The 17,614-nt window shown below is 44.2% G+C and overlaps 1 protein-coding gene across 1 annotated transcript in view; it reads right to left on the minus strand.

The window, feature by feature from the left end:
* The window catches only part of DOK5 (docking protein 5), a 151,370-nt gene extending 135,850 nt beyond the window's left edge, over positions 1 to 15,520 (minus strand). Inside the window, exon 1 of the mRNA XM_012761184.2 lies at positions 15,137 to 15,520. Within this exon, the coding sequence (XP_012616638.1) occupies positions 15,137 to 15,202 (66 nt within the window). The 5' untranslated portion in view covers positions 15,203 to 15,520. The remainder of the gene's footprint in view (positions 1 to 15,136) is intronic.
* Between the last annotated feature and the right edge of the window lie 2,094 nt (positions 15,521 to 17,614).

Raw genomic sequence — 17,614 nt, forward strand, 5'->3', positions numbered from 1 at the left:
CGCCACTTTAGAAACTGTGCCTCATATTCGGCCCTCCAACAATACTACTCAAATGTTCCAGCAACTACAAAGACTCATTCACTCCCGTTCCCCGCCCTTTTTCATAGGCCATATTCTCGCCCACACTGGCCTTCCTGGGCCTCTAGTAGCTGGAAATAATCTTGTTGATCAGGCGACTCGCGTTGCAGGCACTGTTCACACTATCACTGTTGATCCTGTCCGCGCTGCACGCCAGGCACATGATTTACACCATCTCAATGCCCATACCCTCAGGCTTAAATTCTCCATTACTAGAGAACAAGCCAGAGAAATCGTCCGCCAATGCAGGGCTTGTTTTACCCTTCTCCCTGAGCCACACCTAGGAGTCAACCCTCGCGGCCTGATCCCTGGAGAGCTCTGGCAAATGGATGTCATTCATTACCCCCCTTTCAGAAAGCTTAAATATGTACATGTCTCTATAGATACTTACAGTGGATTTATCTTTGCTTCCCTACAAACAGGCGAGGCCACCCGCCACGTTATCAGCCATGTTATAGCCTGTCTCACCTCCCTCCCTCAGCCTAAAGTTATTAAGACTGACAATGGCCCGGGATATATCAGCTCCAATTTCAAAAGTTTTTGTGCTCAGTTAGGCATTAAACATGTTACAGGCACTCCTTACAACCCTCAGGGCCAAGGTATTGTAGAGAGAGCTCATCAGACGTTAAAAAATACGCTCTCCAAACTACAATCGGGAGGAGGAATTGTATATCCCTTGACAGGTAATTCCAAAACCCTGCTTAATCATGCCCTGTTCATTCTAAATTTTCTCACCTTTGACACTGCCGGTAAAACGGCCGCTGACCGCCTTTGGCACCCATCCACCACGGATACTTATGCACAGGCCTTATGGAAAGATCCGCTTACTAGCAAATGGCTGGGGCCTGACCCCGTCCTCATTTGGGGAAAAGGACATGCCTGTATCTATGATACCCAGGCAGAAAACGCCAGATGGCTACCTGAGAGAATGATTAAGTTATATAATCCACCCAGGGAACCCCCTGAGAAGAATTCTTGATTCTGTTCTCTTCCAGAAAAATGACTCCCCGAGAGAAGATGTTGACCCTCCTGTGCCTAGTTCTGGCCACGGTCAAGAACACCGCCGCAGCCAACATCCACCAGGTCTACAACTATACATGGCAAATAATTAATGAGGCAGAGGACGTTGCCAATTCCTCCTCGCACCTCTCCGCCACTACACCATGGGATCCACTAGAAGTCGACCTATGCGTGTTGGCCCTTGGAGCCCATGACTATTGGGGCACGCCCTCACATTTTGCACCACAGGTAAAACCCATTAACACGGGAGAAGAAGACACCAGTTCTCGGCCAGGCTGTAGCTCTGGGGTTTGAAGGACTTATCTAACCATGGCCCCTATATATGTTTGCCCTGGGGCTCATCGAGACCATTCTCTTGCTGAAGCGTGTGGCTATGCCCCTGACTTCTTTTGTGCCTCCTGGGGCTGTGAGACTACGGGCGATACCTACTGGAGCCCCTCCTCCTCCTGGGACTATATAACAGTCAAAAGAAAATCCCCTTCCCCATACCACCTCAACAGCGGTCCGGTCACCTTTAAGAAAGGGTGTAGCAACCAGTGGTGCAACCCCCTGTTGATTTCGTTCACTGAAGCTGGAAAAAAGGTCCCTTGGGACCAGTCCAGGGGCTTCGAATGGGGGCTCAGACTCTACATATCTGGGAGAGATATTGGTCTCACCTTTAAAATCAAGTTAATCAAAAGCCTCCCCAGAGGTCCTACAGTCGCAATAGGCCCTAATAACAACCTACACCCACCACGGCCTCGCAGTCCCTCCAGGGGCCTACCCTCCTCCCCAGCTGTGTCCCCTTCTCCGTTCAGCACCTCCCTATACCGACCTACCCTACCCGAGGGGTCCCCTTCCTCGGCAGAACTAATTCTCTCCTTAGTCAACGCCTCTGTCAGGACCATCCGAGAGGCCAATAATTCAGAATATCAGGAGTGTTGGGTATGCTACTCCCCCCGGCCTCCCTTCTATGAGGGCGTCGCTACTTTTGGTGAGCCATTATTTACTAATGACACCAGCAGACTCAGATGGGGTCTAGAGACCCATGGTGGCCTGACACTCAGCCAGGTCACAGGCCTAGGTCTTTGCCTTCTTGGCCCAAGAATGCTTCCCCCCGCACCCTTAGAGAAAATATGTAATCAGTCAATTACTGTCAACTCCACTTTTCAGTATATTCAGGCATCTAACACCTCTTATTTTGCTTGTTCTTCCGGCCTTACCCCGTATGTAGTCACTGCAACGTTTCTTGAGCATAGAGAATATTGTGTGTTAGTCATGCTTTTCCCCAGACTCACTGTACATCCTGCTGATGAGTTACTTCAGTTTTGGGAGCGAGGCACCACAATGCCCCAGGTAAAGAGAGAACCCATCACGGCCATAACACTCGCAGTTCTAGGCCTTGGTGCCACAGGGGCTAGAACAGGCATAGCCTCTCTAGTCACCTCCAACCAGCAGTACCTGCAGCTCTCTGCGGCCATCGATAACGATCTCCGAGAACTACAGCAGGGCCTAAAATATCTCAAAGAATCCCTCGCTTCGCTTTCTGAGGTAGTGTTACAAAATAGAAGAGGCCTAGACTTAGTGTTCCTCCAAGAGGGAGGTTTGTGCGTAGCACTCAAAGAAGAATGCTGCTTCTACGCAGACAAAACAGGTCTGGTAGAAGATAGCATTGAGAGAGTTAGACAAAGCCTTGAAAATAGAAAGAAACAGAGGGAACAAAGTGAGGCATGGTATCAAAATTGGTTTTCCACATCCCCCTGGTTATCCACTTTGCTTCCCAGTGTCTTGGGGCCGTTTGTAGGTTTTTTGTTGCTTCTCACTTTTGGGCCTTGGGCATTCAAAAAACTAACCAACTTTGTCAAGTCGCAGGTAGACGCAGCCACACAAAAATCGGTCTCCGTGTTTTACCAACGGCTGGAACAAAGAGGCTCCAGAGAGGACCTCCATACAGAGCCTCCCCATACAGCCATAGAGGGTCTAAATTTTTCAAACCTTGCCTCAGACATGGAACGCAGTTGGTTCCAAAGGCTGTGGAGACGCCCATGACGGGATTATCGCGATGCCGCGTACCAGATGCACACCCCACCAGCAGTGAGGTGACTCCATGACGGGAATATTGTAGGTCCATGCCCGGGAGCACACTTCATCATTAGAAGTGCCGGAGCTGGATGCCACCTACATAGCCTAAGACAGAGGCCTCACCTTCACATTGATCACACGATCTTGTTTGGGGTGCTGGTCGCGGAAGCCCATCGCGTAGCCTAAGACAGACTCTCCACCAACCTGTGTAAATCTCCCTCATATTAGCAAAAAGAGGGGGAGATGTTAGAGACTAAGACCCTCAACACCCCAACAACTTGTCCTACGCACGGGCCTTGCCCTGGAAAATTCCCAGGACGAAAATAAGCACCCAACCCTCCAGCTATAGCTCAGAGAAGAATGCATTCCATGACGTGCTTGCTCCAGGGTGTGCTACCTGCAATTGTTTGCTCCAGGGTGTGCTACCTGCAATTGTTCCCTACCTCCGCCCGGTTGAGGTTGAGAGATCAGTTACAAACAGCTTCGATGCCAATAAGATGCTAATTGGGGCTGATTGACCCAAACCCGAGCCTCATCATCCCCCCACTCTATTTTTCTGTTCATACTTCCTTGTTTCTGTATGATTATAAAACCAGCAGAAAATCTAAGTAAAGTAGACCTTGACAACCATTTGCTTGGTCTCGTTCCTTTCTCTCACCCATCTCTTTCAGGCAAGGTCCCCCTTGACCCCACGAGTAACAGAAGGTCCCGCGGGCCGGGACATATAGGCACAGTTTTCTGTTTGTCTTCTTACATATGAATATCTCATTCTAACATTCTGACCTGAAGTAAAACCATTCATCCACCCAATCAACAAATATTCAGCATTTACTATGGGCTAAGTGTGGCGGTTGCAGCAGTGAACAAAACAGTCAAAGTCTAGAACTTACAGATCTCGTAGAACTTACATCCTGGGGGAAGAAGACATAATAAAAACAAATATATATATATAGAGAGAGAGAGACAGACAGACAGACAGAGAGCGAAGAAAAGCAAATGGTGCAAAATTAATAAAATTAATTTTTAAAAATTGTGTGCATAGACAAATTAGGTTCTAGAAGGATGAGAGAGGGCAACTTTGAATGTGGTGACCAAGGCAGGTGGTTCTGAGGCAGGAATCTGATACCAAGAGAGCCAGCCAGGAAGAAATCAGAGGTCAGAACAGCCAGTTGGGTGGAGAAGACAGACACAATCCATCTTAGACCTCGCCAAGCGATAAACCCCCGGGGAATGTTCCCAGGCTCCTATCAAACCTCACTGCACACTACGATTCACATCTGAATTAAAGGGTGTTGAAGACCAAGTTAGTTTCATGATAACTTCTAGATTGGAGGCCACAGTTGATGGAATACAATCCAGGCTCGAAAAGTGGCTTTTGCTCAGATTAGTCAAAATCTGCACATATTGGTAAGTGGAAACCTGGAGACTGAGGAATTGTTGGTATGAAGAGTAGATTTTGCTAAGCAATCCAAAAAAGTATGATTTCTTAAAGGTTTTGAAACTAAATTTCTATTCTTGAATTAAAGTATGGTATTAAGATTTAAAACAATTCATTTTAAGAGTTTAATTTGCTCTCCTAGACATTGAAACGTATTAAGTAAAATCTTTGAACTCAATACTAGTGTTTTAATTTAACTTGAGTTAGGTCATTCACAAGACACGCTAGTTTCCCTTTCTATTAATGACTCAAGTATGCATCGCATATCTGTATGACAGGAAGGCAAAACAGGAGCGTGAGCACATTTCAGGTAAGGTTATACATTTTCGGGGGTGAAAGATGACATACACGTGGTAATATCAGAAGGTTTTGTTAAGAGGATGATACTGGGCACATGAGAGTTTTTTCCATAAAGCCTAATTTTTAAGGTATTTGTATAAAATAAAGGCATATGGTAGGCCAGGCACAGTGGCTCACGCCTGTAATCCTAGCACTCTGGGAGGCTGAGGAGGGCGGATCGCTCAAGGTCAGGAGTTCGAAACCAGCCTGAGCAAGAGCGAGACCCCGTCTCTACAAAAAATAGAAACAAATTAATTGGCCAACTAAAAATATATATAGAAAAACTTAGCCCGGCACGGTGGCACATGCCTGTAGTCCCAGCTACTAGGAAGGCTGAGGCAGGAGGATGGCTTGAGCCCAGGAGTTTAAGGTTGATGTGAGCTAGGCTGACGCCACGGCACTCTAGCCCAGGCAACAGAGTGAGACTCAAAAAAACAAAAGCCATATGGTAGCTGTAAATAAAGAAGTTTGAGAAAACCTACTTTAAAAAAGTAAGTACAACAGTAAAAAAGTAAGTACAACTGCACCTCCCAAACTTCCGCCTTGCCTAGGCCGCCCTCTGGATCTGTGTTGTATCCCTGTCCCGCCACCCACCCCAGCAACTGTCGCCACTGCTTGGTGACAACAGCACTACAAGGTCAATCATCTAAGTTGCTTTACTTTCTAAAAGAAATAAGCTTATTTAAAGCGGAAGCACACATGCTTATCTTAAATGGAAAGCCAGTATCACTTGAAAGCAAATATAAAATTTATTACAAAATAAAGTCAATACAATGAAACAGGATACTGTGACCCTGAAGATGCTGTACCCAAGGCAGGTTTTCTCTCTACTAAAAGGCCCGTAGCCATGAACCCTCTCAACTATGTTGAACAGTAAGTAACACTTTTTCTCATTTCATGATTCAACGTTGTGGACTGCCCTGAAATTGTCTCTCCAGACATATAATTCTCGCATTTGGGCAACGCTGCCAGAATTATCAGGCAAAAATGTTGTGGGCAGCCCTTTAATTAAAGGTCTTTCGTTTTTGGCTAATATACTTAACTCTATATTTTCTACGATAGTGTTTCATTAGTGGCTCCTAAATAAACCCAGTAATATAAACATAAATCACTGAACTCAACAGCAAGAGGAAGGTACAATGCTATGTGTATTTAATTACCAAAGACTTCTTCTGCGGGGATATGAGTGAAGTCATTTCTACCAGTGCATGATTCTTACAGACAATGAACAACAAATATCATTTCAACCTCTTACCAATAAAAAAATAAAAATCAATATTGTGACTCACTGAGTTCCACTATGAGTCAGGAACAGGATTAAGAGTCTGATAATCTTTTGCAAGAAGTCTATTATTATCCTCATTTTTTTATAGGAGGAAGCTAAACAATAAGCAGTCTTCCCCAAGGCTACAGAACTAATAAGCGGCCAAACTGGGACCAAACTAAAGTGTGAGCCCCAAATAAAAAAGACTAATGTATCAATTCAATTTTATACATATTTAAAATGAAACAGTATCCCAGCAAGATTTCTAATAGTTACAGATGACATTATTCTAAAATTTACACGGAAATGCAAACAAACTAGAATAGCTAAAGTGATTTTAAAGAGAAGAATAAACTCAGAGGAATGAGTCAACCCTATTTCAAGACTTATTGTATAGTTACAAACATAGACATGTGTAGATACATCATTGCACATACATAAGGTGTATAGAATAACAGAACGGAATATAGGACCTAAGAGTACACACATGTAAAAATGTTCAATGGAGAAAAGATAACCTTTTCAACAAATGGTGCAGGAGTAATTGGAAATCTATAGGCAAAAAAAAGAACTTTGACTTAAAATGCAAACCTTATACAAAAAATTAACTCAAAATGGATGATAGACTTATATGAAAAATATAAACTATAAAACTTCTAGAAAAAAAGTTTTGAAAATTCTTCAAAATATTGGGCTGAACAAAGAATTATTACCAAAAGCATGATTCACAAAAGGAAAAAATGTAGGAAACTGGACTACATTAAAATTTTAAAAATTGATGTGTAAAATACTCTGTTAAGAGGACAGAAAAGATAAGCCATAGACTGAGAGAAAATATGTGAAAATCATGTATCTGAAAGGGATTTATATCTAAAATATATAAGGAACTGTCAAAACTCAACAGTTAAAAAATAAACAACCCAGGCATTTTACTGAAATGACATACAAACGGCAAACAAGAACATAGAAAGATGCTCAGCATCACCACCCTGTAGGGAAAGCCAATTAAAACCATAAAAAGATATCACTACACACCTGTAAGGATGGCTAAAGTAAAAAAATTGTGATGACACCAAATGCTGGCAAGGACGTAGAAAAACTGGATCACTCAGACATTGTTGATGTGAACGTAAAATGGTACGACTACTGTGAAGAAGTTTGGTGGTTTTGTAAAAAAAAACTAAACACCCAGAAATTGCACTCCTGGGCATTTACCTAGAGGTATGAAAACTTATATTCACACAAGAACCTACACACAAATGTTTGTATCATCTTTATCTGTAATAGCCAAAAACTAGACACAATTCAGATGTCCTCAACAAGTGACTGTCTAAACAAACTACGGTATATCCATACCATGGGACACCACTCGGCAATAAAAAAGAACAAACTGACACACACGACAACCTGAATGAATCTCCAGGTAACTATCTTGAGGTCTTTTTAATTTTTTTTAAGCCAATTCCAAAAGGTTTCATACTGTGTGGTTCCATATAGGTAACATTCCTCAAATGACAAAATGACAGAAATGGAAAACAGATTAGTGGCTGTCAGGGGTTTGGGGCTATGGGAATGAGAGCAGGAAGGGCAATTATTTAAGAACACAGGAAGGATCCTTGTGGGGAGGGAATATTCTGTATCTTGTCTGTGTGAATGTCAGCATTCTGGTCTTGATACTGTTGCACAAATTTGAAATACGTCACTATTGAGGAAAACTGGGTAGAGGGCATGGGATAGCTTTCTGTGTTATTTCATACAACTGTATGTGAACCTACAAGTATATAAAAATGAAAAAATTTAATTAAAAAAATGAGACAGTGGTTCTTAACCTTTTGGAAAGTATAAAGGATGGGAAGTGGGCAGGCCTGGGGCAGGGAGGAACCCTTGGAAGAATCTTGTACAAGCTACAAGCCATCATTTCAGCAAAGTCACCTACATCCTATCCCCAGAGCCTGGGTAACAACTCTACCCAAGAACACAGTACACACAGCTAACTTTTATGTACTCTGCAATCCAGGGCATACTCAGAAGCTGAGAATACTAGTAAAACAAGGACAGCCCCCGAACTGCTTTGCAAAAATCAGCTTCCAAATGCCCAAAATTTAGCTATTTGCATTCTAGAAAGAAGTTATTTTAATTTCAACATTCACATATATCTCATGGTATTTCTAAGCTCACAATTTTATTTTGAATTTCACAGGAAAAGGGGGCTGCAAGAGGGAGGCATCATAATCTCTTCCTGGCTTAGGAGTGCCAAAGATTTTTATTTCCAACACACTAGCATCAAATTCCTAGAGTAAGAGGAAAATCAAATGTGTCCTTCCTCATTTCACCAAAAAAAGAGGGGGAGGAAATAGAGAGATAGCTGCAGGTATCTTTTCACTTCAATATTTGACCCGTTACTCAGACTAGTTCCGTCTTAACTATAGTGAATACATTAATCTCCTGTTAACAACACAAGTCTAAAAAAAGTAGACTGTCGATTACTTGAGGATGGTGATGATATTGCCTTATTGAAGATGGAGTACATTAAGCTTAACACTAGTAGGCACCCAAAAAATATTTGATGAATGATAAAATAAACAAAAGGAAATGCATTCCCAATGAAAACAAAATTCTCAAAATACCAAAAACAACAATTCCCCCCAAATTACAAAGCTGCTTAAAAAAAAATAAATGTTTCTAGTCTTCTAGTAAATATGATTATAAAAAGAAATTGGCAGATGTGGGGGAAATCATCATATCACTGATTTGTTGTCCATTTACATGCAAAGTCACCAAATTGGCCATTCTTTGCTGAAATCAATTTTGGGGATGATGATCTAACGTCTGACTTTATGCATAATTAATCATATCATGCACATTGACAATCAGAGGAAGATGACTGAATGCCAGCTGGAAAGCCCTTATGACATGGCAACCACGTCAGTGAAGCTGATTCTAATGGAGCAGAAATATCATGCCATCTTGACTGGACCGTGTGTAGACGCAGTCTGTCTGGCCATAAATTTCATTACTGGAAAAGTTATCCTAAAGCTTCTTTTTCTTGAGGAAGAAAAACAGTACTTCATGTATCTTACCAAAAGGTTGCATGTATTTGTACATGCATGTATGTGTACACATGTGTACACACGTATTTATGTAACGATAGTGTATGAAATAACTATTTCTCTGATTTTAATATTAAAATTATGACTTTGTCATGGTGCCATAAAATGCCTAGATTCCTGAATATCTAAATCTAAAAACCCTAAATGAAATAGTAAAGCCTTTCTGGTATACTAGGTCACGTGAAACTGGAAAACAAAAAGGTTAGGAAATATTTTTTTCTCAAATCTGGCCATTAACTGGTCCATTGTTAAATCTATTCTCTACTACCAAAAAAATTCCCCCAAATTAACAGAAATACTTCCTAGTCCAGTGAGTTCACTCAAACTGAAGTTGCATGGATATACACTTTTCTCCTTACTCAATATCTTTGTCATCTGTGCAAGGATCATGAAAAGTCTTATAAAGGTGGACATTCCTCCTATACTTAGCATCAATGCCAAGCAATATTTGTGCTTGTACATTATTTCATAGATATTAAGGTGTTTTTTTCTAACTAAGCAGCAAATTCTTGGAGGATAAGAGCAATTGCAGTAGGAGTAGTGAAAATAACACCTGTTTAAGTGTCCTCATCCTACAATTGCGCTAGGAGGAGTGAGAGCAGTAATAAACATTAATTGGGTTTTTACTGCGTCAAGCCCTTTACAATGATCCATCTATTAGGTGAGTATTAAGAGTGTCTATATTTTTACAGAAGACTGAGGCTTATAAATATTAAATAACTCACCAGAAGTCACATTGCCAGACATTGATTTGGGATCTTAATGCAGTCTCATGTCAGAGCCTATGCTCTTAAACCACTACACAGGGAGGGAGTCATTCATTCATTCATTCATTCATTCAACAAGTCTTCATCGAGTGCCCAGTTTGTGCCCGGCACTGTGCTGGGCACTGGGGTGCAGTGATGATCAAAGGAGAGAGAGAAATCCCAGCTCTTGGAGCCTCACGTGCGCTTTGGGGAACACAGGCTATAAACAAACAAGTAAAACACCCAGACCAATATGCCAGGGGTAATTCGCCTACAACGAAAAAACGGACGGGATAAAGGAAAGGGGGGAGAGAAATAAAATAGGGTGGTCAGAAAGGCCTTGCTGAGAAGGTGGCATTGGAGGAAAGAGGTGGGCGAGCAAGCCCAGAGGAGACAGCTGGGGAAACAGCATTCCCAGCAGAGGAGCAGAAAGAGAAGAGGGTCCGAGTCAGAGGGCCACGTGGCCACTCCAAGGCTTTTGCTCCTCAGCATAAGGAAAGCCACTGGTGGTTTCCGCAGCCAGGCTATATGGTCTGTCTTACATTTCCAAAGCAACACCGCGGCTGCTGTATGGAGAATGGATGAAGGGGAGCAGGGGTAGGGTCAGGGAGACAAATGAGGAAGTCACTGCAATATTCCAGGGAGGAGATGAGCGGGGCTTGGGCCAGCAGACAGTGTGAGAGGGTCTAGATACATGTCAAAGACAGAGCCCACAAGATCTGACAGATTCACTGTGAGAGTGACAGATGAGGAGGGAAGAAAGAAATGGCGCCAAAGTTTGTCTGCTTGCTTGCTTATTTGATTTTTACCCGAGCAACCAAAATTTAGGGACCTCTAGTGGCTGAGATGGAGAAGACTATAGGGGAAGTAGGTGTGGTTGAAACAATCAAAGGTTTGGATGCATTAAGTTTGAGACATCTAACAGACGCCCAAGTGGAGATGTGGGGCAGACAGGAGAACATGTCAGAGTGGAGTTCTAAAAAGAGGTCCAAGCTGATAAGCAGTCGTTGGTAGATGAAAGCACAGAAATGGTATTTAAAGGCAAGTAACTGACAGATTGTGTGTAGATAGATAAAATAGGTCTGAGTTTAAGCTCTGAAGCTTGTATTACAGACAAGTCTTGGCAACTATTGACTGGAAAAGTCTCTCCTTTGCAAGTAAAGAAACCAAGTTAGAATCATCATACAATGCCATCGAAGTCACACATTCAGCAGGTTAAAGATGTGCAAATCATCTGATTTGCCACTCGCCTAAGAAATTTTCAGTGCATTCTGTGGACTAGTCAGATAATTATAGACATCTGCTCCCCTCCCGCCCCAGCCCCCCAAATAGTAACATCAACATTCCTGAACAAATACTGAACCCGGGGCACAGCCCACGACCTCCACGAACCAATGGAGATTGAGCTGGAGAATGCAGATGTGAAGATACTGAAACTTCTGAGTTAAATGATTCAAATTTCATTAAGCTTTTTGATGTTCAAAGAAAAGAGTGGGGTTATACATATTTGATTGCTTAATCACTTAAACTGTTTAGGATTTCAACTAAAGGTGGCCACTTCTCTATGACCCATTTGAATGGGAACGTTCTTAAAATGTTTCCTGTCCCAGTTCCAGCTACTTGGGAGATCCCATCTCTTAAAAAAAAAAAAAAAAAAGAGAATGTTTCCTGCCTCATTAAAAAAATTATATGTGTGTGTATGTATATATGCATACACACACATACATGTAACATTTATAAAAGCTTCATTCAATGAAAAAATCTAGAGCTGCAAAAGCATTCATGCCTTTGGATACTTCTAGATAGAAAGATAAGGAAATTGATAATCCCTGTATCCTTCTACCAATCCTAACTCATCCTTGATTATATTAAATAAAATAATACAATTAAAAATCAGTGCTCTGCACTTTCATTGCATTTTCACAAACATTTAATGCTCCCAAAACATCATTAAATAGTGTTCATTGTACAGAACAGAAAAAGGAGCCCAAGAAAGGTCAGGGGTCATAGGGCCAATAAGTAAGAGAAGCAAAATTTGTTCTCTTCTCTTTTTCCAAACCTGAGGGAGCATTCCTTTACACGACAGCTGCTTACCATGAAATGTTGTTTTTGTATTTAATTATAAACCCTTCCAAACATGGTTATAATCCACAGACACTTGTCTGGATTCCATTAATAAAACCACTGTTGGATTAGTTCCTAAAGAGGGCTATGAATTGTGAGCTCATGCATTCACTGTATAGTTCAATGCATATTTCAACACGCACTTACTGCGAGCCTACTCTGAGCCAGACACAACGTCCCACCTCTCCTTGAGACTTGCCCATGTTCTTAGAGTACACATGGCGCATGCTGTTCTAGGCTATATGCAGCCTAGATTAATACTACTCACATTCCTTACTTCGGACAGAGGGTCCACATGCCATTTTCCTACAGCATCTTTCACCATTACTTGAACCCTCCATTAAAACTTCAATTTATACTGTGTTCTGAAAACTATGTAATCAGCCTTCTCTGTAAATTACATCATAAAGCCATTTTAAAAAATTAACGGGTGATAAAAACCAATGCTAACACAAAGACCAGATTTATTTGATCATATTTTTGACTTTTTCTCTCCAAGAGTAATAACCTTAATTCAATGGATATTCAAAACGCTGAGTGTTAACACAGACAAAATGACTACATCTTGAGAAAGTGTACTGCTCACTGGCATCCAAAATACTGTAAAATAGGAAACAAATGCAAACTAAACTATATTTCCATTCATTTGGTTTCAAATATCTGTCCTTAAATGCTGGCACACCCATAGGAACTATATTATGTTAATTGTAATAATATAAAAAAATAATCTCCATTACCACAAACTGGAGAGTGATGGTAACCAGTCTTTCAAATAAATTACCATGTGTCACAATTTGGCATAAACTCTGATCCTATGAATAATTCATATTTTGTGCATTAATAATGCATGTCTTCTTCCTATTGGAATGCTCTCTAACTCACAATGGAAGCCTCTTACCAATTCCCTCAATTGACATGATGGAGTAAATCTAAATTAGAATGGTGTTTTTAATGTTCCCTTTAAAATTACAATACTTGGCCAGCCTATAAGCTTATCAAAAATATAAAGTTTCCAGCCAGGTGCAGTGGCTCATGCCTGTACTCCTAGCACTCTAGGAGGCTGAGGTGGGAGGATCCCCTTGAAGTCAGGAGTTCCAGACCAGCCTGAGCAACAGTGAGACCCCATCTCTACCAAAACCAGAAAAAATTAGCCAGGCTTGGTGGTGCTCTCTTGTAATCCCAGCTACTCAGGAGCTTGAGGCTGGAGGATCGCTTGAGTTGGAGGTTGCAGTGAGCTATGATGATGCCATTGCTCTTTAGCATGGAGGGACAGAGCTGGACTCAGACTCAAAAAATAAATAAATAAAGTTCCTATTATTTTACTTTTTGTCCTTTACATGGGAGTTACTCAGTTAAGTACTCCAACAATGATTGTTCTTGCTGAGAGAACATTTGCATAGCAGAAAAGAAAACCAAGGAAACTTTGGCAGGGCTGATAGATATGGTTAGTTCTGTTACATTTCTCCCTAATTATATATTTATATATTCACAATATTATAGGACATAATTGCTAAAACATGGTAACCAGCAGGAAAAAAGGAAGAAGAAAGAAAGAGGGGGGGAGGAAGGGAGGGAGGGAAGAAGGAAGGAAGGGAGGGAGGGAGGGAGGGAGGAAGAAGGAAAGAAAGAAACCAAACGAATGAGGCAAAGGTTTTATAATAATTACAGATGTTTCTCCCCACCAGACTTTCCTCCCTGGCCCAGTTTACTACTGTGAAATTTCTCTTCAATTTTCAGTAAAAGTATCTGCCACATAAAAAAAAAAAAACTCCAAACACCGCTTAAGAGAAAGATGCCAAATGTCACGCATTTGTAGAGAAAGACATTCAATTTATCACTCACCCTCAACAGGGCCATTCTACATCGTTCCTGAGAGTACTATTATTTCAGGAAAGTACTACTATTTCAGGAAGTATACTTTCCTCCCCCACCCCCACCCCCAGCTCACCCCCCATCTCTGGCCCAAACGCACAGGATTAACTCAAACAGCAACAAAATTTAACACAAGGCAAACAGAAATGAGGTACCCAGGTTGAAACTAAAAACAAAAAAAATTTCCAGGATCTGCCCCCCAACTCAAGAATTCCTTCCCCATCACTGGGACGCAGAGAGAGGAAGGATGGTTTCTCTCTCACGGGCTCCCTGGCGAAGAGTCAAGAGAGACAGGGCACAGGACAGGGAGTTTTCAGAAAGGAGCCAGCCTGTGTGGGTACCTGTCCTCACCTACCCTCAGGTCCATTCACTCTTTCTCTCGGAACCTATTTAAGGAGCACTTGCTCTACGCCACGTATCACGTCCCACGCTCGATAATCTCCCAGCGGGGCTCCAGTGTGCATTTCGGCAACAGACATCCACCGCCCAGGTTGAGGACGAGCCAAAATTCAGGTTGGGGCATCTCCCCGAAGTTGGCCCCGGCCAGAGGCCAGCCCGCACCGCCCTTGCCAGCACCTGGGACAGGGGCGGCTCCCTGTCCAGGACCGCGAGCCCGAAGAGACCTTCCGCTTGGCAGAAATCTCTCCCTGGGGTCAGAGGGTCACCGACCTCGCTCACACCGAGGACGTGTGTCCTATTCTGCAACCGGCCGAGGCGTCCCCGGGAAAAGTTAAGTCGGCGGCGAGTGGGACGAGAGGGGCCCGGGGCCACCCTGCGGGCTGCGCGCCCCCTCCCGGCTCCCGGCTCCGACTCCCATGGCTACCGAGAAATATTTATTTCGAGGAGATGGGCTCCAGCGGCCACCGCAGCCCAGCACGCGGCCACCATCGGACAGCCAAGTCATCCGAGAGATAAAGATAGATGCATGACAGACCTAGACGCCGGCCTCGCGCGGCCGCCGCGGGCGACGTGGGGCCGGCGGGGAGCGCGGCGCGCAGCCCGCATCCCCCGCGCCCTCCGGGAGCCGGCGGAGGAGAAAGCCGGCGAGCTGGCGAGCGGCGGGGAGGAGAGGATCGATACTCACCCCGAGGCGCCTGCTCCGGATCCTCACGTAGCCTTGCTTCACTATGTCATTAAAATTGGAAGCCATCCCCGGCGGCCGGCGACCCCCCTCGCCCAGGCGCGCGCACCCTAAGTGGCTTTGGCGGGGGTCGAGGGCAGGCAGGGTCAAGAGAAGGAGTCGGGGGAGAAAGTTGGAGAGGTGACGCTGCTTCGGCTGTGGCTCGGGGAGGCTTCAGAAGGCGCGCATCACTTTCCCTGTGCCCCGGAACCCCGAAAGTGGGCGGCCGGCTCGCAGCCACTTCGGGGGAGCGCGGACAGCGGCGCGGGGAGGCGAGGCTGGAGCGCCGGCGTCAGCTGACTCCGCAGCGGGCCCGCCAGGAGGAGGAGCGCGCCTGCCAGGGGATCCAGCCCTGCCTCTTCCCGGGGCCGGGAGGAGGAGGAAGAGGAGGAGGAGGAGGAGGAGGAGGAAGGAGGAGGAAGAGGTGGGGGCCGGGAGGAGGAGCCGTGCGGGTCCCAGCGCCGGGCTGCGGCCACCCGCGAGCGGCCGCGCTCGGAGCGCCCCCACCGCCCGGCCTGGTCTCCCGCCCACCGCCCCCGCCCGCTGCCCCGCGCCACCCCGCGCCCCGCCCGCCCCCGCGCCCCGCCGCCCGCCTGCGAGATGAGCCTCCTGTCTGCCGGCTCCCGTGGCTGGTTTTAGCAGGAGAGGAAATTTCACTTTCTTCCAACCGCCGCCCACTCCGTCTCTCCCTTCGCCCCGTGCTTCCCGGAGAAGGGCTGATGGGTGTGTGTCTGGGGAGCTGGCGTTGCCGCGCGTGCCTTGACCTTGGCCTGTGCCGAGAGGGCGAGAGGGATATTGTCATAGCCCAAGCCAAGAGCTTCCTTGGGTTTCCTTGGCATTGGGGACCTGGCCCTCTGTGGTATCAAGTGTCACGTTTCCTCCTTTGAGCCCGTCTTTTTTCGCCCCTGTAAGTTTCCTAGGGGCTAAGGCTTGGCTCCAGCACTTCGTGTTTCCCCAAAGCCCGACCCAGAGGAAGAGCGCAGGAGATGCTCAGTGGTGGTCAAAATGGCTACCCAGGTGCCAGGCACTGTTCTGAGCCCTTTGCATGGATTAACTCATTTAAACTCCCTGCACTGTTTCAGGTAAGTGCCCCCTTAGGTAAATGCCAGGCCCACATTTAAACCTCCATAGTCTGGCAACAGAGCTCACTCTCATAACCATTATGGGATACTGCCTACGAAATAAGATTAAAAGGGGGTCGGATTTCACACTCACCTGCCCCTGAGTGCGTTACCCAACTGAAGCTCACTGGAGTTGATAATTGCTAACATTCATTGAGCACCAGCCTGCTAGGCATTGTGCTATTCTTGTTAAGGTAATGATGAGTTAGGTACTAGCTTCCACGTTTTACAGACTGAAGCCCAGACGAGTTAGGCCCCTGGGACTCGCCCCAGGTCCTGCAGCTGGCTGCTGTCTTAGCTAGGATCCATCTGAGAGAGGTGTATGTGGTGCCCAGCTCTGTTTGTAAATACCCTCCGACACCTCTTCTGAAGAGCAGGTGTCTCAGAGAGGAAGGCTGCTAGTTTCCAGGGGAGATCTTTCTAATCATTTGCACTATGTACAAAAGGCAAAGAGGATAACAGATATTTGACAGTTCTTGTTCACTGGAGGGGATCAAACCAAGGCTGGGTGATCTTTGGTCAGAGCTGCTGAGAAGAAGATTCATTTACTAGTGGATTCTTTGACCTGATGATATCCGAAGGTCTTTCAAGTCTAAGATTTTATGAATCTTCTGAGAACATTAGCTTTTAGTCACCTTGGCTTGATGGGTGCTAGTTAAAGAAGAAAATCCCCTAAGAATGTGTCATAGGAGAACTGAGACTAAATTGGGACAATCAAAAAGCAAATATTTTGGCAGGGAGAAGTCTTTTTGCTATAGAGTAAACCATCTGCTCTGTCTTCATGTTGCCATTCTATGGAAAATGGTATTTTAATTTTAAATCTCTCACCAAAAGAGAATGAAATGGTAAAATCATTTTGAGAGCTCTTGCTGAAGGTTTAGAACAACAACAAAAAAAATACTGTCCATGGTTGCCATGAAATAGAGGTGTCCATGGAAGGCATTTGTCTAATACATCATTTGTAGACCAAATCTACAGTATCATAGAAACAAAGAATGAAGAAATCAAGGCATTAGGAGCTTGAAGTGAGTGGTCCAAGATAACAGAAATAATTGCTGAAAAAACTGACGCTGAGAAATCCATCCCTTGATCATTAATATTGTCTATAATCAACATCCATAAACAATTAAGCTAGAACTGAGGAAACTAGACTCAAACTAGAAAACATCAAATTAAATGTGAGGCAACAGTGATTTTTTTTATTAATAATTGCAACAGTGAATCCAGTATATGGTTTTATTTGTATGTTTATTGAAATTAAGTTGATATGCACACAAAATATACAGACTGGGATATACCGTGATTACACTTGTCTAAATTG

Source organism: Microcebus murinus, chromosome 16, assembly GCF_040939455.1.
Source record: "Microcebus murinus isolate Inina chromosome 16, M.murinus_Inina_mat1.0, whole genome shotgun sequence".
Taxonomy (NCBI): domain Eukaryota; kingdom Metazoa; phylum Chordata; class Mammalia; order Primates; family Cheirogaleidae; genus Microcebus; species Microcebus murinus.